The following is a 27552-nucleotide window of genomic DNA, read 5'->3' as shown; positions in this document are numbered from 1 at the left end:
CAAGGAGGAGCTTTACCGGGGGGAAGGCCTGTGGCAACCAGGGCTGCCGGGCGCTGAATACCCGGAGGAACCGGGGCTGCCCGCAGCGGATTATCTGGAGGAACCGGGGCTGCCCGCAGCGGATTATCCGGAGGAACCGGGGCTGCCTGCAGCGGATTATCCAGAAGAACCGGGGCTGCCCGCAGCGGATTACCCGGAGGAGATGGAGGGACCGGAGCGACCCGCCTGAGAGAGACTGGGTAGGAAGTAGCCCAGGGGCCCAACTACACCGTGGGGTGGGTGTGTTTGGTCAGCCAGTGCGGATTGCCCCGCCGACCCAGCGGCGGGACCTTTGCCTCCCGCCACTGTCAGGGCCCTGGGCTGGAACGCAGTGGAGTTGGGTGGGCCTGCGTTCCCCTACCCCGGCGCTCCCTTGCCCGAGGGGCGCGCTACTGACTCTTGCCGGCGCTCCCTTGCCCGAGGGGCGCGCTACTGACTCTTGCCGGCGCTCCCTTGCCCGAGGGGCTCGCTACTGACTCCGGCCGGCCCACCTCCCCGCTAATTCCCCAACGCCCGGGAGGTGGGGCCGAGGCCTGCTACAAAGACCATTGCTCTCCATCGCCCCTAGGGGCTCGGAGGACCGACCGACACCCGTCACAGGTGGTGGAGAATGCAGGCAGGCGATCCCAACCCCTGCCGAAAGGGGTGAGTGCGAGGGCGCCTCTGAAGCTCCCCTACTGGAAAGATGGAGATGGAAAGGCTTATCAAGTTCCTGGCTGAGAGCCAGCAACAGCAGCAGCACCAACTCGTGCTACAGCTGGCGCCCACCAGCAGCAGTTGCTCCAAACCCTGGGGGCTCAGCACCAGGAACAACAAACCCAGTGCTTCCAGCAGCTTGCAACCCTGTGGTCGGGCCATGGTGGCGCTCAACCGGAGCGGGCAACCACCCCGACCCCTCCCGCCCCACCGCTCCATCTGGCCAAGATGGGGCCTGAGGATGACCCGGAAGCCTACCTAGTGACTTTTGAGTGGGTAGCCTCAGTGGCTGGTTGGGCGCCTGACCAATGGGCAACACTCCTCGCCCCGTATCTGACGGGGCTAGCCCAGAAGGCTTATCGTGGGCTCCCAGATGATGAGGCCCGCGTTTATGCTCGAGTGAAAGCAGCTATCTTGGATGCCTTCGACATTACCCTGGAAACCTTTCGGCGACGGTTTCGGGAAAAGGTCTACCCACCAGGTGCGAGACCCCGGGCGGTGACACAGGAACTGAAGGACGCAGGTACCCGATGGCTCTAACCCGAGCGCCGAACCGCAGCTGAGGTGACCGAACAGGTCATCCTCGAGCAATTCGTGCACATCCTCCCACCCCAGGGGAGGGCTTGGGTGTTAAGGCACCGGCCCCAAAGTCTGAGCTCGGCCGTTGTGCTTATGGAGGACTTTCTCGAGGCTGAGGCCCCGATAGGACCGGCCGCCCGCCCCTCAAACCCTGGACCCAATGCACAGAAGCTTGAACGGAGGGGGCCCACCTCCCAAACCAACGCACCCCACCGTACCCGACGACCAGAAGGCGGCAGGACCGAGTTTTCCCGAAGGCCCGAGTCAGCACCATACTCCGGCCCTGGACGCTTAACCCGACCACCAGGCCCCAGCCCTCTCTGCAGCCCCACTGGGGCCCCCAAGCGGCCGGCGCGCCCAGAGGTAGGACCTTGTTTTCGATGTGGCGAGTATGGGCATCTGCAACGGGGCTGTCCTGCAATGGACTGCAACTTTGGCCTGGTGTGCGCCGGCGAGCGTCGGGCCCGTCTGCCCTCTGTGGCCAAACTGACTGCCCCCATGGAAGTCGCTGGGGTCCCCGTGGTGGGTCTAGTCGATTCGGGCTGTGGGCAGACCCTTGTCCGCCAGGCGCTTTTCTCAGACCCCCAGCGGACCGTCAGGGAAGTGTGGATTCAGTGCATCCACAGAGATGTAATATCGTACCCCACGGTGCGGGTCCCCATGACGGTGCATGGAGTAACGCAGTTAATGAATGTGGCGGTGGCGTCATCCCTCGCCTATCCGGTGATTCTGGGCCAGGACTGGCCAGACTTCGTCGAGGTGCTCCAATCCCTACCCACCAAAGAGGCGTTCAAGGGAGGCCCGCATGAGAAGAGGACAGGACCTGACTCGAGCTCCGACCCTGGAGCGGAACCAGGCCCCACCCCTGGGCAGGAGGGCCTGGAAATGGCGGGTCCCCCTCCCGACCTGGTGGACTTTAGCCGAGATCAAAGGGAGGATCCTACGCTCCGGTTTGCCTACGAACAGTTGGCCCGGGTGGACGGTGAGGTCGTGGAGGCGCAGCGCACCGCCCAGTGGCCCAGGTTTGAACTCAACCACGAGCGGCTCTACCGCCTTGACCGCGACCCCCAGACCCAAGAGGTCCGGACCCAACTCGTGGTCCCCCGCATCCATCGTCGGGCTGTCCTGAAGCTTGCACATGACATCCCGGCTGCCGGCCATTTAGGGCAGGAAAAAACTGTGGCCAGGGTCCTGGCCAGGTTCTTCTGGCCTGGCGTCCACCGTGAGGTAAAGGAATATTGTGCGTCGTGCCCGGACTGCCAACATGCAGCCCCGGCCGGGGTACGGAAGGCCCCTCTGGTCCCGTTACCAGTTGTCGGTGTGCCATTTGAGCGGGTAGCAATGGACCTCGTCGGGCCCTTCCCAAAAAGCAAGGCGGGCCATCAATACATCCTCATCCTGATGGACTATGCCACCCGCTTCCCGGAGGCCATCCCCTTAAGAAGTATCACTGCCCGCACTATCGCTGTGGAGCTCGTGAAGATCTTTGCAAGGGTGGGCCTCCCATGGGAGATCCTCACTGATCAAGGGACCAACTTCACATCTAAGCTGTTCCGCCAGGTATGTGCCCTGTTGGGGATTAAGAAATTGCAGACCTCGGTCTACCATCCCCAGACTGACGGATTGGTCGAGCGGTTCAACCGGACCCTGAAGGGGATGTTGCGGCGTTTTCCCACCCAGGATCTCCGCCAGTGGGACCAGCTGCTCCCTCCTTTACTGCTGGCGATTCGAGAAGTCCCACAGGCGTCCACGAAGTTCTCCCCGTTCGAGCTCCTCTATGGGCGGCGACCCCGCGGGGTGTTGGACCTCTTGAGGGAGACTTGGGAACACAACCCATCTGCAACACAGGGTCTCTTGCAATATGTCTTACAATTGCAGGGGCGGCTGGCACAGGCGGGCGAGCTCGCGAGAGAGAACTTAAACACTGCCCAAAGAGCCCAGGAGCAACACTACAACCGGGGCACCCAGGCTCGATCATTCAGGCCAGGGGACCGAGTACTCCTCCTGCTCCCCTCGGAGGAATCAAAGCTTTTTGCCCGCTGGCAGGGTCCGTATGAGGTCCATCGCCAGGTAGGGCCGGTAACCTATGAGATTCGGCAACCTGGTCGCCGTAAGGAAAAGCAGATTTATCATGTGAACCTCTTAAAACCTTGGCAGGACCGGGAAGGGCTCATGGTGGCCCCATATCCCCCCGAATCGGAACTGGGGCCCCAACCACCCGAAGAGTCGGATGATGGTGAACCCGAGCTAGCAGAGACCCTCACCGTCGAGCAGCGAGAACAGGCACTCTGCTTAGTGAGGGCGTTCCCCAAGACGTTCACCACGAAACCCGGGCGGACGACGCTCACCTACCATGTGATCCAGACGGAACCCGGGGTGGTGGTCCGAGAGGCAGCCCAGCCATTGCCGAGGCGAATGCGGGAGGCCGTAGAGGAGGAAGTCCAGGCGATGTTGGAACTGGGTGTTATTGAGCCCTCCAGAGCGAGTGGCGGAGCCCCGTCGTCCTCGTACCGAAGCCCGATGGGAGCCGGCGGTTTTGCATTGACTTCCGGAGGGTCAACGCCATCTCAAAATTTGACGCCTATCCGATGCCCCGCGTCAATGAGCTTCTCGACCGGCTCGGGGAAGCCTATTATATCACCACGTTAGATCTCACCAAAGGGTATTGGCAGATCCCCTTGGATCCCCGGTCCAAGGAGAAGACTGCGTTCGCCACCCCTTCAGGGTTGTACCATTTCACCCAGATGCCTTTCGGCCTACATGGGGCCCCGGCAACCTTCCAGCGTTTGATGGACCGGGTGTTGCAACCACACACGAAATACGCGGCGGCTTACCTGGACGATGTGGTCATCTATGGCAATAACTGGGAGGAGCATCTTAACCAAGTAGCGGCAGTCCTCCGGGACCTCCGCGCAGCCGGGCTGACGGCCAACCGAAAAAATGCCGAATCGGGTGGGAAGAAACCACCTACCTGGGGTACACCTTGGGCTGCGGACAGGTCCGCCCCCTCATCGGGAAGGTCCAAGCACTCCAGGAATGTCCGGTGCCGACCACGAAGAGGCAAGTACGCCAATTTTGGGGCTTAGCTGGTTATTACCGGCGATTTGTACCCCACTTCACAAGCATTACGGCTCCGCTAACGGAGCTCTTGACCAAGGACAGTCCTCGCCGGGTGCATTGGTCCAACGAGTGCGAGATGGCCTTTCGAACCATCAAAAAACGGCTGTGTAGCGATCCGATACTCTTCAGCCCCGACTTTCATCGTGACTTTATTGTCCAGACCGATGCCTCCGGCGTTGGGCTTGGGGCGGTCCTCTCGCAGGAGGTGAATGGGGAGGAACACCCGATTGTTTACCTCAGTCGGAAGCTGTTCCCCAGAGAACGGAACTACTCCGTCGTGGAGAAAGAGGCCTTAGTCGTTAAGTGGGCAGTCGAGGCTCTCCGCTACTACCTCCTCGGGGCCCCCTTTATACTGGTCACGGACCACGCACCCCTGAAATGGCTCAATAAGATGAAGGACAATAATGCCAGGCTGATGCGATGGTATCTCGCTCTGCAGCCCTATGCCTTCACGATCCACCATCGGGCGGGACGAGACAACGCCAATGCGGATTTCCTATCCCGCCTCGGAGAAGGTGAGGACACCAGCTCCGAAGATCGGGAGCTGGATTTGAGGGGTGGGGTATGTAGGGAGCCAGTGCGGCTCCCCTCCGAGCCAGAGGGTAAGGAGCCACCCTCTGGGCCTGAGTGGTCGGGGCCAGGCCAAGCTTCCGCCAATCCCTGGAAGGGGAAGGGTGGGACAGGAAGTACAAAGGGCGGGGCCCTCTGCCCAGTGAAGAGAGCACCAGGGAGGGAGACAGACACAGGCTGCCGGCTGCTCCCTCGCAAGCCTGCTGCTGACCCAGGCGAACCCCTGGGCAAGGAGGAGCTTTACTGGGGGGAAGGCCTGTGGCAACCAGGGCTGCCAGCCGCTGAATACCTGGAGGAACCGGGGCTGCCCGCAGCGGATTATCCGGAGGAACCGGGGCTGCCCACAGCGGATTACCCGGAGGAGATGGAGATTCAAGAGCTGCCCGCAGCGGAATACCCGGAGGAGATGGAGGGACCGGAGCGACCCGCCTGAGAGAGACCAGGTAGGAAGTAGCCCAGGGGCCCAACTACACCGTGGGGTGGGTGTGTTTGGTCAGCCAGTGCGGATTGCCCCGCTGACCCAGCGGCGGGACCTTCGCCTCCCGCCACTGTCAGGGCCCTGGGCTGGAACGCAGTGGAGTTGGGTGGGCCTGCGTTCCCCTACCCCGGCGCTCCCCTGCCCGAGGGGCGCGCTATTGACTCTTGCCGGCGCTCCCCTGCCTGAGGGGCGCGCTATTGACTCTTGCCGGCGCTCCCCTGCCCGAGGGGCGCGCTACTGACTCCGGCCGGCCCACCTCCCCGCTAATTCCCCAACGCCCGGGAGGTGGGGCCGAGGCCTGCTACAAAGACCATTGCTCTCCATCGCCCCTAGGGGCTCGGAGGACCGACCGACACCCGTCACACCAACCTAAACCTCCCCCACTGCAACTTGAGACCATTACTCCTTGTTCTGTCACCTGGAGTACCTTGAAATGGGATTACAAACTAGGTACCTCCTAGTTCATGCCAGCAGGGTCTACGTGCGGCAGCTAGAGCACTCCATATTGGCATACTCTACAATTCACAACCTCATGCCATCACATAGACAAGTCTTATAAGAAATAACTCTACACAACATCCCAGAGAAGTAGGTGAGTAAGTATTATTATCTCCATTTTACAGATGGGGAAAACAGAGAGAAAGGCAAAATGATTTATACAAAGCAAGGCAATGGTAGAGCTTGGACTAGGGCTCAGGAATGCTGGACCCTTGGAAGGCAAGAGACTGACTTCATAGCATTCAGAGTCAGTGTCGGGGAGAAAAAAGAGAAAGGTAGAGAAGAAAGAAACATTTATTTTTCCAGAGACTGATGGCTTCCCAGCTGCATCGCCCCAGCTATGATCCAGATTAGTGGACAATGTTCAAGGGAGCAGTACATGACACACTTACAGGTGAGAAGAAGGTGCTTCACTGATGGTGAAGGCCTTGATTTAGCAAAACACTGAATCATATGCTTAACTTGAGGTTAACATGCTAGAGACCAGTATATAAAGTCTGTTATACCCATCCCCAGATAGTTCCTCTGCCTTTCCCTGAAATACACTCCTTGTTTGGGAGATTTTTTTTAATTAATGGGAATACAAGAGCTGGACAGAAAGCCACTGATCTGACTGGCCTTCTTTTGGCTTGATTGCAGATGCCCAGAGTGCTCAAGCAGGCCTATTTCCATAGCCAGTAGGACTTTTCTTAATCGGCATATAAACCTATTTAAATCAGTTACTGGGCCTGATCCTCAGCGGGTTCCACAGAAATCAAGAGCACTGTGCCCATTCATGCCAGCTTCAGATCTAGCCCTGCCTGTTCAGTTTTTCCTGATATATTGAAATCTGAGATGCTGCAAGCCAGGATTTTCCTAGAATAAACCAGAGACTCCAGGTTACAGTTACAGCCAGAAGTTACATGTCAGTTCTTCTTTCTTTTTGGCTTAATATAAAATATTGAGTATAAATAAAGATTTGATATGATGAACAGACTAGAGTTTCAGTATTAAAAAAGCCAAACTCACCTGAGCTGGCAGCCATCTTCATCTATTTGTTCTGCAAAAGGAAAGGGAGGGAAATAATGTAGCCAGTGATTATATGACTCTGACCAGAGCACATGTGATCAGATGAGTGTGTGCCACTGTCACAGGGTAACTCACTGCTCACATCACCTCCTGCTGGCCATCCTGGGAATTAGCTCAGCCAGTTTACACTCTCCCTCCGGTGGCATCTTCTTCCATCCTGTCTCACTTCTGGATCTGCAGCTCTCTCTTCATGGCTTGGCCCTCCAGCCAGGTCACTAAAGTCCTCCCCTTCTGGGGAAGTCACAGTCTTTCCATATCTGCTGGCTGGCTGGAGTCCCCAATGTTCTTTGCCACTCCCCAGTGGCTAGTAGGGGAACTCAGGCCCACCCTCTCCACTGGGTTCCAGCCCAGAAACCCTAAAACAAGCAGCCACGGTCCCCATGCAGTCCTACTTTTTCTTGCTGTTTCCCTAGGCTTCTTCCTTCACCACTAGCTCCTACCCTCTCTGGGTTTACCAGCCTTCAACTCCCTCCTCTAAGAGAGTGACTACAGCCTACTTCCCTACAGCCTTTCCTAGGCAGCAACCCAGCTTTATACAGGCCCCGTCTGTTCCTGCACAGGTAAGTCTGTCCCTCTAATTAGAGCTGTCTTCTTAGCCTCCAATCTACTAGGTTATTTGGCCCATCTGGCCTCCATTAACGCCTTCCACTCCTGTGTGGAATGCACACCCCATTATAGCCACACAGAGAAATCGGATCTTTGATCAAATCTTATGATCTTTGACAAAAGCTGGCAGGGCCTCTCCATGGTGAATGAAATGGGAATATCTCTTATCTTACAAAAGATGATTATTAGACATGGTAAAATGGAACTGAGAAATGAATGGCCATTTTCATCATTACCACTGGATGGCAACAGACATTAAATAGAGACTTTGAATTAGCACCGTACAAATCACACATCTATCTGTTGTGTTCCACAGTACTTCTTTGGGGTGCACCGGTGCAGGGAGGGGAGAGAGAGTGATTATAGGGTACAAAGCAAACACACTTATTCTCTGAAGGTATGATACACAGCAAACTCACAGTAATGTAGTCAGCCAGTGAGACTATGAGCTTGTTTCAAGTAAAATGTTGTGATTTCACATTGACTCACTCCAGAAGCTATGCAATCTGTGCATTTATTCCATGGAGCATGAATTCAAAATCAATTTGCATTTCCATGTTCAGCCCCAGAATTAATCCAGTCAAATCAGTGTAACAGAATGCCCGTTTAGTCCTGTAAACTGATATCGTTTATGGACATTGGTACTTTGTACACATTACACAATAAGGATAAATTGCAAAATACGTGAATGTTTATATATGAAGCTAAATGGTTGTTGATTGACAGTTCTTGGACTACATTTACCCTGAGAGTAACTAACTAGAGTCATGGAACAATCTATAGTATGGACCTAAATTCATGCCGGGGTAGCTCAATGACATCACTGACTTTACTGCCCACAAGGATGAACTTTGCCTTATAATTTTTTCTTGCAGTTGATAAAGTTCCAATATTATAGACTTTGAGTATCAAAAGCTATTGTTCTGGCTACATGATGCTTTTTATTACAGCCCCAGTTCACCTCTAATTATTTTGCAGAATATCTTCTTTGAGGCTGAAATTTTGAAGGCTTGGTCTCCCAGCCCAAAGATAAATACTGCAGAATGTTTTAGGCTAGCCCATTCAGCCCCTTGTGAATTCTCCAAATGAGAAACAAATGAACTGTTCACAGGTTGGAAAAACAGACATGTACCGCACTTCTTAAGGGACCATTTAATTAGATACAGTGACGGGTGCATTAATCCCTCAGACAGAAAAGCATTATTGGCCAGATCCCAGCATCGCTAACCCCAAGAGTTCAAAAATCATGAGTCAGCCTCCCAAAAGTCTTGAGATTGGCTTAAAAACAATGAGATCTTAAAAACAAAAACAACAACAAAAAACCCAGTACTTTTTAATTTATCTGTGTCATAGCCTTTGGGGTTCACATTTTCAAGCATTGCTCCACAACGCTGGGGGCTAAAAGCTTATTTTATTTTTCGTGGATGCTGATAATCACATGCCTTCTGGGGTTTAAGAAGAGCACCAAATATTGCAAGACTATCAGTGAAATTGTGAGTTAGCAACATTGGGATCCTCAGCTGGTGTAAACTAGCATAGCTTTACTAAGTCAATGGAGCTACAGTGATTTATGCCTGCTGAGGATCTGGCCCTATTTCTGCATAAAGGGTCCTGATCCTGGTCCTGAACACCCTCTACTCCCTTAGTGGGCTGCATAAGTTTATTGGCACACTTGCAGATATATCAGAGAGTTCTCTGGAGTGTCTGCCCAGGGAAATGGCAGCTACTGAAATACAGAGCTGAGCACATATGTATTGTTGGCTAAGCAGTGACAAACGAGAATAAATTAGTTAGTAGCTGTCCCGAGTAGGGAAAGTTTCCACCACCAACCGTGAAGGGAACACAAGTGGCAAATGCTGACTTAATGGGAGACAAGTGGGGAAATCCACTGGTGTTTATACGAATCCCCTGTGTGAATCAAAAAGGGATATAGCCCTTGGTAGTGAACTGGCATCAGTTTAAGCAATGAAAGGGTGGGAGGAATTCATCAAGGGAAAATACACGCTGAAAATCAAGGAAACGCATATCGGGCCAAATTCATCCTGGGTGTAAGTCCACTAAATTCAGTGAGGTTACAGCAGGGATGAGTTTGCCCTATGGAGACACTAGATACCATTAACTTAGGTTTGAACAGAGACTGGGAGTGGCTCGGTCATTACACTAATTGAATCTATTTCCCCATGTTAAGTATCCTCACACCTTCGTGTCAACTGTCCGAAATGGGCCATCTTGATTATCACTTCAAAAGTTTTTTTCCCCCTGCTGATAATAGCTCCTCTTAATTAATTAGCCTCTTATAGTTGGTATGGGTACTTCCACCTTTTCATGTCCTCTGTATGTATAAACATCTTCTTACTATATGTTCCAGTCTATGCATCCGATGAAGTGGGCTGTAGCCCACGAAACCTTATGCTTTAATAAATTTGTTAGTCTCTAAGGTGCCACAAGTACTCCTGTTCTTTATTCTGCTCAAAGACACTCATGTGCAATTCCTGTGGAACTCAGTGGAGATTTCTCTCTCTCTCTGACAGTAGAAACTGGCCCCGTATCAAGCGGTAATGCTGAAAAACTACAGTAGGAATTGCTCAGCAAAGCGTGAGTAAGTAATGAAAAAACCCCTCTGGAAAAAACTATCACCGCTAATGAATATTTAAAAAAAAAAAAAAAAAACCTTCAGTGTTTACAGGGAAGAGATCTAGCCAGCTGTTTAATGCCATCCCTGGCATATCCCAGATTTGAACAAGTGTGTGTGTGGGGGGGAAGGGGAACGGATAGAATTTATCCCAACCGCTCTTCCACTGGTGCAGAAATTCATTTGTCAGTTCCTCAGTCCAGTACTCCTGCAGCACAGAGGACCTAAAGCTGTATGAAAGGGGCAGCAGGGCACTCCTGTATCATAGCCCCTGTCTCACAAGGGCCCAGCCCCTGTCAGAATGTCTTGGGCCAGCGGAACAATCCCTAGACGAGTGTTCTAGCTAGCATAAGTTCAAGCAGCCCTGTGGCTGCTCTGATTTCCACTGGGGCATGGTGTGGTCCCAGGATTAGAGAAGGCAGAAAGATAGCTTAGAGCCACTTCTGTGCTCTTGTCAGCTGGGCTGGGAATGAGCTCACTACAACGGAGGACTGAGCCCTCCAACTCTGAAGTATTAAAATATAAAATCAGGTGCTTTTTAAAATCCCAAATTTTGTTAACTTATTACCCCCAAAATTTACAGTATCTCCCATTGCAAGCATTAGACCTGATCTTGCAGCCCCTCACTCACCTGAGTCAGTCTGCTGGTTTTGGTTCACTGTAATACAATAGGTTAATTTTTAAAGTGTTCCCCATAAATTCACCATACAGGTCCGTGGTAAATCCTGGAGTTAAATCCTCTGCACATGTATTTTACAAAGTGTGGCTATACCCTAAAAAGCTGCACGGTAACAATGCTACTGTGAAGTTTCCATATTTGTTGTGTCACATTGATTTCCATGTCAAACTTACTCTATTTGCAAATAGAAAGGTGGTCCCTAACTGCCAGCGTCACAAACTCAATCTGAGCTCACCCAGTCAGGGTGGGTATCTTCCCTTTTAGACATCACCAATGGTGGTGTGAACAGGTGGACAAGGGGAGAGGTCGGAGCTCCAGCAATCCTCAGCAGACAGAGTCCCTTGGGAATGACCGACAGCTGGGGTAGATTAGAGAAGCCCCTAGGCAACCCTAAGCTGTTGGCAGGACCAGCCAGTCAGTCAGGGAGCTCCCATATCCACTCCCTCTCTGTTGCATCCTGTGGAAGCAGCAAAGAGTCTGGGCCATTGTCTATTTAGAGGTGAAGTTCCCCAAGATCTTAAACAGCAGACAATAAAAAGACAGATCCATTCTCTCTCACATGCCTTGTGAATTCAGCTATGCGTTTGCATTGGAGGGAGATCTAGACATTCCCCCCAACACTCCCAAGCAGATGTCCTGAAAAAGAATAAGGCACAGTGATAGCGTGAATTAATGCACTAGTTCATCACCTTAACAGACCTCAGTTCAGATTTGACTGAGGCCATAAATTTGGTCATGCTATAGGTTTGGTGCTTCCAATCTAGTCTCTACTGGACCTTTGTTCGTAGCATAAAAGGCACCACACCAACTCAGTCTGGTTGTCTCGGTTTTAAAGGGACCCTAGTAGCTCAAGCTTTTGCGGATCTGGATTCAAGTGCATTTGCCTGACCTGAGTAATGGGGAAGCCGCTTTGCCCCACATATAATTACAGCACCTGGTTGTAAAACACCTATCTTTAAGCAATGCCTCCTTTTCACAGGCACTAGGATTAGACTCCCATTTCAGTATGTTTTATTTAAGTAATCTCCTGCTCTCCCAACCCCCAGGTTAACTGCGGGAACAGCATTACACTGATCTCTCCTTAACATAGCAAAGGTCACCCAGACATAAGACCCTTGAGTGACAAGAATAACAGGTGAAGTGGAAGCTAGACTGGAGGCCTAAAACCCTAAAATCTGAATTACTCATGATCGAACGATTCCTTTTTGATAATTACAGGCCAGGTCCTGAGGTTCTTGCTAAGGTTTTTACTCAACACTAGACTAAGACCTTTAGCATTTGGCCCGACAGCAGCAGCAGGAACATTTCCCAGGATCTGAGCATTAGCAAAATGAAGTTGTACTCGCTCCATTCACAAGACTTGAGATTGGCCACCACAAGCTAGCTCATTATTATGGATGGAAGGGGTTCTAACAGCACCATGGGATTCTTTCAGGCAGACTGTTCCAGCCATCAAAAAGCTATTTGTTCATCTGAACTATTTTTTCCAATCTGGTCATCTCCCCACCCCCATTCCTGTGGCCAGCACAACTCATGAAAGAGCCTGATTTGTTGCTTCCACTGCTGAGTTTGTGTAGGGTTAGCACAATTTCAGAGCGTACAGTAGAACCTCAGAGTAACGAACTGACCAGTCAACTTCATACCTCATTTGGAACCAGAAGTATTCAATCAGGCAGCAGCAGAGACAAAAAATAAAGCAAATACAGTACGGCACTGTGTTGAACATAAACTACTAAAAAATGGAGGGAAAGTTTTAAAAAAGATTTGACAAGGTAAGGGAACTGTTTCTGTGCTTGTTTCATTTAAATTAAGATGGTTAAAAGCAGCATTTTTCTTTTACATGGTAAAGTTTCAAAGCTGTCTTAAGTTGATGTTCAATTGTAAACTTTTGAAAGAACATCATAACATTTTGTTCAGAGTTGTGAACAACCTCCATTCCCAAGGTGTCCGTAACTCTGAGTTTCTACTATATTTGTTAATGGTTATTTATTTCTTCACCAGATCTCTGACTTATGAGCCCGACCTATGCTCATAGAGCTGATCCTACAAACATCTGGCATCTGAGTAAGGTTACTCACATGAATAAGTGTTGCAGAACCAGGTTTGTTGTTTGTATTGATATGTTTTAGTTTGTTGATAATGAGGTCATGAAAACAAGCAGATATAAAATTAAGACTAAACTATGAAAAGTTCTGGTCTTACTGTCCTAGTTTAGGGTAAACATCCAATGGGTTGTGTGGAGGTAAAGGGTCTAAGAACCACCACTACCTCACCGCTTTCTGTTCCAGCTGCAAGGAGTGCTTCTCCAACCTGCCTTGGCTAATTAAAACAGTAAGCACTTCACACCTAATTGTGTTTTCAAAAATCCAACCACAACCTTCTCTCAGAGGAGTGGAAAGGAGAAAGAAGGGAAGAATCCTCAACTGGTATGAGTCACACTGCTTAATGCACTACTAGATTGTGCTCACACACCAGGGTTATGGGCATGATATATAACACTGAATAGAGTAGAAAGGCAGTTTGACTACAGTCAGGACTGCAGGATTGGACCCAAATAAATTCGAATGAAAATGATATAAAGGCACAAGGGCCCAGGCCATGTCTACACTACAAAATTAAGTTGACAACTTACGTCGGCGTACAGCCGCCCCAGTAATTGCATCGCTCGTGCGTGTCGGCACTTCATTCCTGGTGTCGGCAGTGTGCGTCCTCACCAGGAACGCTTGTATCAATTGTACTGTCAGTGTGGGCATTGTGGGATGGCTCGTGAAAGCCAGTAACAGTTGATGAAAGCAACACAGTGTGTACACCGACACTGCGTTGATCTAACTACATCAACCTTGACTCCACCCCGCTCATGGAGGTGGAGTTATTAAGTCGGCATGGGGGGGGGAGAAGTTTTGTCAGCGGGACTGAAATTTAAGTGTGGACACTTCCATAGCTGAGGTAAGCTGTCTTGTGTCAACCAAACTCTGTAGTGTAGACCAGACCCCAGTCTTTCTACTAATTGTATAGACAGATTTTTAAGAGCAGAAGAGACCATTGTGATCATCCACTCAAACCTTCTGCATAGCACAGGCCATAGGACTCCACCCACAGATTCTGACATCAACTCAGTAACTGGTGGCTGAGCTAGTACAGTTCATTTACAAATACATTTAAAGCGATGAAGAGTCAACCACACCCGCTGGTGAGCCGTTCCAGTGGTTAATTACCCTGCATTGTTAAAGATACGTGCCTTGTTTCCAGCTTGAATTGGTCCAGCTTCAAACTCCAGCCCACTGATCTTGTTATGCCTTTGCCTGCTAGATTAAAAAACCCTCCTACGTTAATCATACACATCCCCCATTAGCGGCATTCAAGGAGAACGTGTTACTGAGACAACATACATTTCTGCATTTACCTTTTTGCTTATTTAAAAACGGCAGCGAGGGGGAAGCCAAGGGACTTCTTTTCCCAGAGTCCTTAGAAGGCAGTTTACTTTGGTTAACAACTGTTGCTTCAAGTGGCTTCTTCTGAATTATTTTTTCTTTTAGTTCTTCGGTACTGGTGGCAGAGGTTGGTGGCTCCACACTTACTTTGGGTGCAACAAAAGAGCATTTCAGATAGGAAGCAGACTCAGCTAGATTTTCCCTGTTCATCCTACTCTCTGTTGTCTTACTTACTTCAAAGTCGGAAGCATCAGGTCTTGAACCACTCTCTTCCTGGATTATGTCCATGATTATTGGTTTCATGAGAGGAGAATCTTGCTCCCTCTTGGGACTTTCTTCGGAAGCTGAAGAGGCATCGCATGACTCGATAATCAGTTCGCTGTCGAGTTCAGCTTCACGCTCTTCCCTCAGGATGCTGTACTGTATTGAAGGAGAAGCAGGCGAAGGGGGAGGTCCTCCAATATGACTGAAGGTCATGTAGCTGGAGTGTAGCACCTCTTCAGCAGCTAGCGGGTCTTCTGAGACCAGCTCTATCTCAGAGTCGCCAGACTCAGCACTGCTGGCTTCGTTATCTAAGGGGGATGAAACAGCTGGACGCCCTGGCTTGCTTTTCTGATCTTGTTTTTCTGTGTAAAGTCCTGGTGAACGCTGGACTTCAGAGGTTTCAAAGGAAAAGCCCTTTGCTTCTTTAATGGCACTGATAAGCTCATCCTCTGACAGGCTGTATTTACCTTGAGATTCTGAGCCAGATGGTTCTGTTATCCCATGCAGAGAGAGAGAGAGAGAAGAGAGAGAGAGAGAGAAAACACAATGTTGTTAACAAAGATAACTTCTGATTGCTCTAAATCATTGTCTGTTGCCTAATCAAACACAGATTCAGCTAAAGTATTATTAAATGTATTTAATACAAGCCGGCAAAGTTACATTTAATAATAAAACAATTATACCTAGCTCTGAGATCTATGGATGGACATAAATGTGCTTTACAAGGAGGTCAGTGTCATCGTATGTCCAAGGTCTCCCAGCAACATAAGATTAGCTATTTTTTAAATGGGAAAATCATCAAGATAAAAATTACACACATAAATATACACTCGGGGTGTGCATGTACAGGGGCATGCATGCATGCACGGAGTAAGTATTTCGGAAACATTTTCTTGAATTTATAGAGGAAAAAATTCTTAGCAACCTCTTGCAACAGACGTTCATTTCAGTGTTTTGTATGCAACATGCAATATTCTATTTAATAAGGCAATATTCTCACTCGCACTGCAATTCACACTTGGGATTGAATTTTCAGTACCATGGATTAGAAAGACTCAGATCCAATGTGAGCTGCTTGTCAAATACCTTGTTCATGATGCACACAGTGTAACAATGGAAATTAACCTTATTCAAGCAAAGACCCACTAAAGCCAATGCGGGCTGTCTTGGGTAAAGGCTCAGTGAAATATGAGGAAAGATCTCATGATTTGGACTGACATAATTTGACCTTTTATATTTAAACCATTTTTAATATTTATATTGGTCACTCTCCATCTGGATACAAAGGAGCAAGCCTCCTGTTGTCCACACTGGGAGTTTTGGGGAGTATAAGGAATGCAGAATCAGGTCCCTCCCGATATACTAAATTTGGATAATGAATAATCATCTGTTCTGGAGTCCCAGATGAAGGACCATATTCTATAACAGCTACTTGGATTTATGTAATTATAAAACTTTTATTAAAACAGCAAATATATATATGCATATCTGAATTTGAAGAATGGCTGATCACACCACCTATTATTAAGGTTGCCCGACACTTCCAGTTATAAGATTCTGTTTTTAGTTGCCTATAATTTTGCCTAACTTTAACCATTTGGGCTAAAATATTCCATGCTAGGTGTCTGCTTCAAGCCAATATTTTTTTTAATGTTTCAGTTAAAACGGTTCAGCTGTTTCAGAGAACAAGTCTAGGGAAAATATGTTGTTTTGCCCATATTAAAAAAAAAATTTGGCAACCTTTTCTTTGTGAAGCTCTACTGTCTCCATGTTTTGGAGCAGGGACTTCAAATTTGATGGGGGGTGGGGGGTAGCCTTTGTCAGGGACGTGCCTTTTGCTGTCCTGGTGAAAATCCGCCCAAACGTGGCCAGGTTCTAAGCCTTTGAAAAAAACCCCTCAGTTCACACATGCTCTACAGAAACTTCATAGAGTTTAGCAGCTAAAGTCTCTGAAGATTCTGTCCTCACCAAGCATATTCCAGCCCTTACAGCTCCAAGAGCTGACCAGACCATAAATGTGCTATCCCCACACAGCAGCTGAGCTTGCTCCAGCCCAGGGCTACAGGGGTAAAGCGAGACTTTCCCTGTAATGGTTGCTTCCAGGTGCTCAGGGCCAGGGTGGGGCCACGCACTGGAACTCAGAGCAAGGAAACGTCTCTTCTATGCTCTCACAGTGACCCCTCTGCTGGCACCCCGGGCCTGACTTGAAGGCAGAGGGGACAAGAGTCAGACTGGTGTAGGGTGTGACAAGGTGCCTGGTGAGACTGGGATGGGGGCGGATGGGGAAAGAAAATGACAGAGTTGGAGAAAGATGGAAAAGGATAGAATAAGGGTGACAGGGACTGGAAGTTGGGGGAGAGGAGGCCTTGGGTCCCAGTCTCCTTGCACAGGTAATCAAGGGGGGAGACTGGGAGACAGTAAAGGAAATGGGAGATTTGGAACCACTTGGCAGAGGGAGAACTGAGACTGGATGAGGAGTGGGGGGGGGGGGAGAATGAGACTGACTAGACGAGGAGACTGGGAACAAGCTGGCGGGGAGAGGCTGGGGGGATGGGGGGGGAAAGATCTGACAGGCACCTGGGTGGTGGCGGAGAACAGGGATTGGCTAGGCAAAGAGACTGGGACAAGGAGCTGAGGAAGGGAGTATGAGAAGACCGAGATAGGATGAGGAGAGAGACTGGGAAGTGGGGGAGGTGCAGGGAAGAGAGGGATGGCTGAAGGTTGTAGGGAAGGAGAGAGACAGATCAGACAAGGAGGTTGGAAGGAGGAACTGGAACTGTCTGGACAAGGAGACTGGAAACAAGGCACTGGGCAGGGTGGAGAACTGGGATTGGCTGGGGAAGAAGACTGGGAGGCAGGGGAGACTGGGACGGGCTGGGGAAGGAGACTGACATGGGGAAGAGAAGCCTGAGTAGTGAAGACTGGGTTTGCGTAGGCAATTATAATGGGCCTGGGATGAGGAGCCAGAAGCTCCTCAGAGCCACTGATTCTGTGGATGAAGGGAAAGCAGTGGATGTATTGTTTCTTGACTTTAGCAAAGCTTTTCACACGGTCTCCCACAGTATTCTTGTCAGCAAGTTAAAGAAGTATGGGCTGGATGAATGCACTATAAGGTGGGTAGAAAGTTGGCTAGATTGTCGGGCTCAACGGGTAGTGATCAATGGCTCCATGTCTAGTTGGCAGCCGGTGTCAAGTGGAGTGCCCCAGGGGTCGGTCCTGGGGCCGGTTTTGTTCAATATCTTCATAAATGATCTGGAGGATGGTGTGGATTGCACTCTCAGCAAATTTGCGGATGAACTAAACTGGGAGGAGTGGTAGATATACTGGAGGGCAGGGATAGGATACAGAGGGACCTAGACAAATTGGAGGATTGGGCCAAAAGAAACCTGATGAGGTTCAATAAGGATAAGTGCAGGGTCCTGCACTTAGGACGAAAGAACCCAATGCACAGCTACAGACTAGGGACCGAATGGCTAGGCAGCAGTTCTGCGGAAAAGGACCTAGGGGTTACAGTGGACGAGAAGCTGGATATGAGTCAGCAGTGTGCCCTTGTTGCCAAGAAGGCCAATGGCACTTTGGGATGTATAAGTAGGGGCATAGCAAGCAGATCGAGGGACGTGATTGTTCCCCTCTATTCGACCATGGTGAGGCCTCATCTGGAGTACTGTGTCCAGTTTTGGGCCCCACACTACAAGAAGGATGTGGATAAATTGGAGAGAGTCCAGCGAAGGGCAACAAAAATGATTAGGGGTCTGGAACACATGACTTATGAGGAGAGGCTGAGGGAACTGGGATTGTTTAGTCTGCGGAAGAGAAGAATGAGGGGGGATTTGATAGCTGCTTTCAACTACCTGAGAGGTGGTTCCAGAGAGGATGGTTCTAGACTATTCTCAGTGGTAGAAGAGGACAGGACAAGGAGTAATGGTCTCAAGTTGCAGTGGGGGAGGTTTAGGTTGGATATTAGGAAAAACTTTTTCACTAGGAGGGTGGTGAAACACTGGAATGCATTACCTAGGGAGGTGGTAGAATCTCCTTCCTTGGAAGTTTTTAAGGTCAGGCTTGACAAAGCCTTGGCTGGGATGATTTGATTGGGGATTGGCCCTGCTTTGAGCAGGGGGTTGGGCTAGATGACCTCCTGAGGTCCCTTCCAACCCTGATATTCTATGATTCTATGATTCTAAGTGTGGAAGAGATGGGACTGGGACAAGGACAGGTTAGAGGGCACAAGGCAGAAGGTCAAGCTTGAGAAGGGGAGAAAACAGGCAGAGGGATCTGTGGCCACCAGTGCACACTTCCCTTCAGAGCCTGGATTGGAACCCAAGATTATTGAGTCTCAGCATTCCTCTACTGCCAGCAAATAGCTGTGAAACCCTCTGTCAAAGCGTGCATCCTATCCCCATCTAGTGCTGATCCCCACAGAGGACGGAAACCTACTACAGCTATCAGTTACCCCCTTAGCTCAAGTGGCAGAGGTCTGTGTGGTGGATCTAAAGGTTACAACTCTGCAGAAGAACCAGATGGATGTCAAGATGCCATCTGATGGCATTTCCACGTTTTGTAAAATGGGGATAATACCACAACACCCCTGGGAGGTGAGAGGAAGGCTCACATTTGTGAAGCACCCACGTATAATAGTGATGAGCACTACATAAAGACTCATGAGGAAAGTCCTAATTCTGCTCTAGAGTGGGGTTTGAACAGTGTGCAGTGAATAAGACCTGGGGCCACACATTGGGGAGGAGTCTAAAATGAAATACTAAATAGCCGCTCACTAAGTGAGGCTGGGGTGGCGGGGGAAGGAATATGTTGTGCCCTATAAAGTTCTCCCCTCCCCAGTACAAAAAGGGAGCCCAGTGCCTCTCAGAGGGATGTCACGGATCCACGATGTCTCCCTAGCCGGGGGCAGCTTTCCCCCCTCCCCCCACTGGGGCCTGTGCCTACATTAAGCATTAAGAGTTTTGTTAGGGATGTGTACTCCAGCTCACTCTGTCCATTTGGTTTCGGCTCTGCAGTGTGAACAGAAGCAAAGAGCAGTACAACGTTGACACCCTCTAAGGTGCTGAGCACCTGACATAGTTCAGCTGACTTCAATGGGAGCTGCAGGTGCTCAGCCCCTTTGGAAATCAGGCTATTAGTTTAGGTAATGATAAGTCTCTGAACACACACAGAGAGCTCACCTGTAAAGTAAATGGGGTGCTTTTTTAACACACTGGGTGAAATCCTGGCCCAGCTGAAGTCAATGGGAGATTTGCCATTAACTTCAATGGGGTCAGGATCTCACCCAATCACTTTCTAGCATAGTAAGATACTGGGTGTCGGACATCTTACCTGTGCCAGAAGATGGTGGTGTGAGAGAACCTGGGCTGTCATCTTCTGGCTCTGACACAGTCACTGTTGGAACCACTTCATGGCTTGGTTTCAGCCCTGTTTCTTGCTTATTTGGAGGTAACTCTTTGTTTGCAGGTTCCCCTACGCTTTCTATCTCAGTGAGTGTAATCTTGACCGGTGCTGTAATCAATGAGGCACTGTGTTGGTCACCAAATATTTCCTCTGCATAGGATGGAACAGTTGATTCTTCAAAAAAGTTTTGTCCTTTGGCCACTTTTGTCTCCTCAAAAGCCAGTTTCTTTGATCCAGAAATATGCTCTAACTTGGCTGCTGTTTCAGGGCACTTATCGATAAAGCTTGTATTCTTGTCTTCTAAGCTTGTGTTGCATCTTTCTTGGTATTTTACCTCTTCTGATCTACTTATGTCCATGTATTTATAAGCTTCTACTTTCATGGGATCTGCTAAGGTTTTATTGACATCAGTGGATTCTGCAGGAGTCATCTCTATTCCTGAATCTGAGCTAAACAACCCACGGGACTCAAATCCCATCACATCTTGAATAGAGTGCCCTAGTGTGTTAAATCCTTCTGTGCTGTCTGAACAAGTAACATGGCTGTTCTCTTTTTGCAGTATTCCCGAGAAGTAGGTGGAATCTGGTGGAGAGGTGTAACGGTCATCTGATATCAGAGATGTGTAAAAGGACCGGTCTCCTCCTTTAGATGTTTTAGTGGAACTGTAATCAAAGAGGTGAGAGGCCTCTGCATCACCTAAAGAAAACACACAAAAAAGAATACATAGTGAAATGGCAAAGTGACTCCTTTTAATTGCTCTTTCTGCAAAGTTTCCCCTTCTCCAGAGATTTTGAGGAAAATAATCTTCAATCCGATTAATTTATAGAAAAAATAAAGGTAAACGAGTTCCCAGTCTCACACACATGTGTGAAAGGAAACTCCAAGCACTGTGAGTGAAAGGCCCAGGTTGAATGTAATTGCAAAATGGTCAAATAGACACACAGACAGTTATCAGTGACAAATGAACTTGGAACCTTCATCAGTAACAGTGTAAGGGGACTGTTGCCCCCTTACTAACATTCAGTGGGGGTGTTTTAGTTGCTGGCTCCCGGTACTAAAAAGGGGGAAGGGTTCATGTGCAGAGGCAATGTGGATCAGTGAAATAAGTCAAAAGACTTGGTTTCTATTCCCGGCTGTGGCACTGACCTGCTTTGTGTCCTGAGGTAAGTCATTTCACCTCTGTCTCCCTGCCCATCATCTGTCTTGTCTACTTAGACTCAAAAGGCCACACTTTCAAAGGTATTGGCTTCCTGACTGACTTGGGTGCTTTTGAAAAGCACATGAGATGCCTATATGTACCTTTGGACACCTAAATATCTTTGCAAATCTGGCTCTAAGCTCACTGGGACAGAGCCTGGGGCAACACAGCACAATGGGCTAACTGATCTCAGCAGGGGGCCTCTAGGTGTTATTGTATCATTAATAAATACTAATACTAATAATTAATAGTTGCTGGGGCCAGCCACTAGAAGAAGCAATGATCACATGTGCTAAATTAGTGTGTCAAATGACAGGTTTCAGAGTGGCAGCCGTGTTAGTCTGTATCAGCAAAAACAATGAGGAGTCCTTGTGGCAGTTTAGAGACTAACAAATTTATTTGGGCATAAGCTTTCATGGGCTAAAACTCACTTCATCAGATACATGGAGTGGAACATACAGTAGGGAGGTATAAATACACAGCAGATGAAAAGATGGGAGTTGCCTTACCAAGTGAGGGGTCAGTGCTAACGAGCCAATTCAATTTAAGTTGGAAGTAGGCAATTCTCAACAGTTGACAAGAAGGAGTGGAAATCACTTTTGTAGTGTTAATGAGGCCAATGTAAATAAGGTGGCCCATTTCAAACAGTTGACAAGAAGGTGTGAGTATGTAGCAAGGGGAAATTAGTTTTTGTAAAAACAACAAGGCATACTTGTGGCACCTTAGAGACTAACAAATTGATTTAGTTTCTGTAGTGACCCATCCACTCCCAGTCTCTGTTCAGGCCTAATTTGATGGTGTCCAGTTTGCAAATTAATTCCAGTTCTGCAGTTTCTCGTTGGAGTCTGTTTTTAGAAGTTTTTTTTGTTGAAGAACTGCCATTTTTAAATCCGTTATTGAGTGACCAGGGAGATTGAAGTGTTCTCTGACTGGTTTTTGAATGTTTTGAATGTTTTTAAACGAGCACAGCCTGGAAATCAGCCACTCCTGTGTTCCAGTTCCATCTCTGAGGCCCTGGGTAAGTTGTTTAGACCCTAACTTTCACCAGAGACCTCTAATTATAGGCATCTCAATTTCTGGGTGCCCAGCTTTTAAATGTGGGGCTTTATTTCCAGGGGGTGCTGAGCACCCATGACTACAATTGAAGCCAATGGAAGCTCTGGTTCCTGAGGACCTGATTTGTCAGATGCTAACTGCCAGATTTTCAAAAGAGAATGTTGGGTGCTTTCACCCAGAATTTGAGGTCACTTTGGAAACTTTTCTGCCTTAGTTTCCCCATCTGTAAAAGAGAATGTTGGGTGCTCAAAATTAATACTTACCTATCTCAAGGGAGTGTGGTGTACATCACTTAGTAACTTCTGTATGAGCTACAAAGTATGAGTGTTGATAATTGTTAATATCAACCTAAACAGTTGGATGGATTAATTATTATTTAAGGATTTTAACTCCTTGTTAAGGGAGATGCAGTAGTATAGCATAAGTATAGTATCATAGTATGGAGTTTACCCACCTCTCATTTGGGGAATATGGTATTTATCCCCCTCTAATTTAAGGAATAAAGCAATTAATCACTCCTACTCTCCTGTGATGAACAAATCTTGGCTGTATGACCATCACAACTGATGGGTGTGTTATCTACCAACTCATTATGCTCAGCCAAAAATGCATTTTAATAGCACATCCAGTTTTCACCCTGATGTCATTCCAGCCTAAACCCATTCTGAATAAGGGCACTGCTTGGCCTGGAACACTAGAAAGGTTAGTTTACCCACTTCTTGTTTTACCACCACACCCCTGGGGAGAACTATGCAATGCAATGATAGAACAACATGCTCATGCCTTCCCTAAAACATAATGCTGTCAAAACAAAACCACTGCCATCACTGAGTGTCAGAAGAAAGCCATTAAAACAGTAACAAAGTGCAGTAAATAACCACTCAATGGCTTTGTGTTGAGGAGAAATATAAATATTCATGAATATGCCTTTCTGTTTCATTTTATTTTCCAGGCACAGTTTGTGAACACATTTCCCAGAAAAAAATGTATTGTGTACGTTAAAGTCCCTAGCGCCCAATCATAGATTCATAGATTTTCCTAGACTTTAAGACCAGAAGGGACCATTAAATCACCAAGTCTGACCTCCTGTATATCACAGACCATAGATTTTTACCCAGTTAGCCGTGAAGGGAGCCCAATAACTTGTGTCTAACACATATCTTCCAGAAAGGCATCCAGTCTGATCTGAAGACATTAAGCCTGCAATCCTTCTGCATATGTCCCACTGAGATCAGTGGGAGTCCTGCACCTGGAATGAATGCACTGCCAGGTTTTTAGCTCGCAGAAATACTGCGAGAGGTGTGATGCTTCTTGGGGTATCCAGGACTGTGAGCCACCTGGTTATCCCCTTAACTGGATTTCAGTTTCCTAACATCACCAGCCTGTTAGTCACTCTCACACTCTCCTCTGGGCTATGCCAGCCCTTGCTTTGTCTTGAAAGCAACAATTAGCTGCATCCCAATCCCCCAGTTCATTGAACCATTCCCATGTAGTGTTCAGCCCCTTGTCCACTGAACTCTCACAGAAATACCAGGTCGGCTGTCCCTGGAGAAACAGTATACACAACAGTTTCAACTCAGGAGTGGCACCAGGCTTAATATCACAGCACTGAGATATAATTATAGTGAAAACAACAAGTTTATCATCAAAGATTCACAATTCAAATGACAGTAAGAATGTTGGAAACAAACAGTTACATATAAAACAAAATCATATCATGCTTTTTAGAGACTAAATTTGACAGGTTAACCTCTCGCGTAAAGAAGTTTTATCCCACTCTTCTGCAGCATTTAAACCAGAGTTAATGGAGATCCCATTTTTATGCATGTAAACACTCGGCCTGTTTACTTCCTAGATGCAGAATAAAGGTGTTTTTTCTTTGCCTTCTGCTTATATCTGCAAAGCTCCTTGTTTGAACTCAGAGTCAAGGTAACCACCTGTGGATCATTCTTCCCATGTGCTGCTTGCCTGTTGTTTTCATATCTCTCCGACTTCACCTGTAAATGGCTAGTCATTGTGTTAGCTTACAGTGGTTAATCTACATTTCTTGTCTGACAAAAAACCTATTGGTCAACCTGCCTTGAAAAAAGACTAAGAACATATTTTCAGCACACCTGCCTAACTCCTTACCTAGCATCTGTACATCCATTTCACAGTGCTATTGATGAGCAGTGTGGCCCTGGCTTTCATTTAGGACCTCACATGATATTCTTTGATGAATCAGAATGTACACATCAGAATCAAGACATTTCTGTAACCCCCTTGCCAGTGGGCACTGAGAGGTTATTGGGTCACAATAGGCATTGAGTGGGACTTTCAATCATGCAATAAAAACTACCACACAGACAAGTTCACACACCACTGGAGAACATGCTAGCCAGATTCTGATCTCAGGGGTGGTGGTGGCTTGTGAAACGAACATATGGCTAGGAGTGAAGGACATCTGGATTCTATTCCAGACTCTCCTATTGACTTGCTATGTGACTCTGGACAAGTCACTGCCTCTCTCTGCTATAGATTCCTTCTTAGTTACATAGGGCTAATAATGTTTCCCTGACTTTGTAAAATACCATATAAAGGCAGATAATTATTTATTTTTATTACACGAGTGCAAATCCAGAATAACTTCATTGTCTTCAGTGGAGTGACTCCAGATTCATACCAGATTAGAATTAGCCTAAACCCTACTACCATCAAGCAGACTCGAAGGTCCTTGGGTCCAGGTGAGCTCCATGTTGCACAGGACCCAAAGGGGAAAGCAAAACCAGCTTTATGTCATTTACGTCCTCATCCTGAGGCAAGCCAGGGGCTGATTTGTCCCCCAGTTTCAGAGCTGCTCTAATTTGCACCCAGCAGCCAATGACTCTAAGGATCTGATCTGGGGATGGCACACGGGCTTACTGCAGTGTTCCAGCCAGACCCCCTCAGCTTTGTCCCTTCTATGCCTCCCATGCTGAGGGCTTCACACTCCAAGTTTTATGACCCTTTTGTGCTAAAGGGCAGGATTGAGGAGCTGTCCCCAATGCACCTGTGTTCAGGTGCCCATCCTTTCCTCTAGGAGATAACACCCACTGCAAGACAGGCTTATTGGAGCTGATTGGGGGTAAAAAAATTCCTGCAAAAAATTCACCTTTTCATTGAAAAAACAAACATTTTTAGCAGAAAACCACAAAAAATGGAACATTTTCAATTTTTGTCCAAAAATGTTCTGTTTTCTGCTGAAAATTTGGAGCTTGCCAGGAAAGCAGATGCTTGTCATGGAAACATTCATTCAGTCAAAACCCCAGTTTTCCATAGCCCTCATTTTCAGTTTGTCTTTTCTGGGCTCCTCTATGCCCTCTCCCCTATGAGTGGTGCACTCCTCGGGCTGGTGCTGAAAGAACACACAGGCACACCTGCCAGAGCTACTCGCTCAATAACTCCCCCCCACACACTTTGCTGACCAAATCACTCTCAATATGGTTGGAGCCAAAAGCAGTGTTGGGCCTAGAAATTCTGGACACTTTGCCTGCTATTTAACAACAGCTGTATCTATCTTAGCTACTTATATGGCCTGTAGTATCGAAATGCCTTACAGATTTTAATGTATTTATCCTCATGACAGCCCTGTGAATTAGGGAAGTGCTATCATTCCTATTTACATATGGAAACCTGATACACAGAAAGGGTAAGTGACTTGCCCCAGGGTGTCTGTTAAAAGCAGGTTTCAGAGTAACAGCCGTGTTAGTCTGTATTCGTAAAAAGAAAAAAGAAAAGGAGTACTTGTGGCACCTTAGAGACTAACCAGTTTATTTGAGCATGAGCTTTCGTGAGCTACAGCTCACTTCATCGGATGCATCGGAGCTGTAGCTCACGAAAGCTCATGCTCAAATAAACTGGTTAGTCTCTAAGGTGCCACAAGTACTCCTTTTCTTTTTTCTTTTTTGTTAAAAGCAGGTAATTCAATCTGCATCTCCCAAGTCCTATGACAGTGCCCTAACCACGGGACCATCTGATTTGCCACTAGGCCCCATACCGTAGCCTGTTATGTTCACAGCATACACAGAGAAGGTAGAAGTAGAATAAAAAACATTTATATTCTCCCTGAAAGGTTACAATATAACCCTACTTTAGTTCTTAGAACCCAGAAATCTAACACACAGCAGCCAGTCACCAGTCACATGAGTATTCACAAACACTTTCTCTTTCTGCAAACACAAAATTGTTCCTGTGAAGATTCATGGAATGCTGGGGGTTCTGATCCAGACAAAGCAAATTCAAAACCAATATTCACAAATGCTTGTTTGCAGTATTCAATCAGCTCTACCCACAGCATACATATGTCAGATGACCATGCCTTAGAAGATCTTAGCATTTCTGGTCAATAGCTTAGTGCAACGGTAATCGAAATTGTTGGCTTAGCAACAAGTCACTGATACTTAGTGGTTATAGCACAGCAAAACAGATGATTACTAATATTTTTCTTAGAGGCTGGTATCTGTTTAGCTTTTCAGCAGAAAAGTTAAAAATAAAACATGTAATAATAACTGCTAATAAATATTATTTACACTTTTTGAAAATAAACAATAGTGTAGTTGATGGTATCAAACATAACTGTTGCTTTTTAACAAGCTCCCTGTTGATCCTTGATCATTTCCCAACGCCAGATCAGAAACCAGACTTCTAACTGATGTTACTAGGGTGAAACTAGAGTTGTTTCTAGGTGTCAGTAGCGTTTTGAATTAGCATAGCACACTGAGAAATCCCAACTCCCAGGACCGCTGCAGGGTTCATAAGATTGTGTATGAATAAATTGACTTATTAAAAGGATTCAGTGCAGATCCACATTTATATAGGAAATGACTGTAGAAACTTTAACTCCAATTGTAAAAGTGTCTCTTAAGAAAATATTAATACATAAGCTACTAGTCTGGTCATTAAAGATCGGGAAATCTATAACTGCTGGCTAGATGTATCTAGGATCTAGCTCGGTGCAGATAGCTACCCTTTTATCGAAGAGTGGTGTATTCAGAGCCTAGTGATTAAGCAGACTCCCTCTAACTTTTTAAATTTATTCAGATTCAGTTCAATATCCGTGGGAAAGGGAGGGATGAATAGCCCTGGTAACTGACACTGAATTTAATCTTGTTTCAAATGTTCCCCCAAAACTTTGCCTGCCAATTCAGGTAAAGCAAAGCAATTCACTGACAGAGAGAAGCAGTCATGATGTCCTGTAATACAAGTCTTGGAGAAATAATA

General features: G+C 47.6%; 1 protein-coding gene across 1 annotated transcript in view; it reads right to left on the bottom strand.

The window, feature by feature from the left end:
- Positions 1-27552, bottom strand: part of RTN1 (reticulon 1) — a 198197-nt gene that overhangs the window by 67380 nt on the left and 103265 nt on the right. The window contains exons 2-3 of the mRNA XM_074956420.1: positions 19989-20756; positions 14369-15151 (exon numbers count right to left, since the gene is read on the bottom strand). Coding sequence (XP_074812521.1) covers positions 14369-15151; positions 19989-20756 — 1551 coding nt within the window. The remainder of the gene's footprint in view (positions 1-14368; positions 15152-19988; positions 20757-27552) is intronic.

The sequence above is a fragment of the Natator depressus genome, chromosome 6 (genome assembly GCF_965152275.1).
Source record: "Natator depressus isolate rNatDep1 chromosome 6, rNatDep2.hap1, whole genome shotgun sequence".
Lineage (NCBI taxonomy): Eukaryota > Metazoa > Chordata > Testudines > Cheloniidae > Natator > Natator depressus.
Note: the sequence above shows the minus strand (reverse complement) of the source record. Positions and strands in the feature narration are given on the sequence as shown.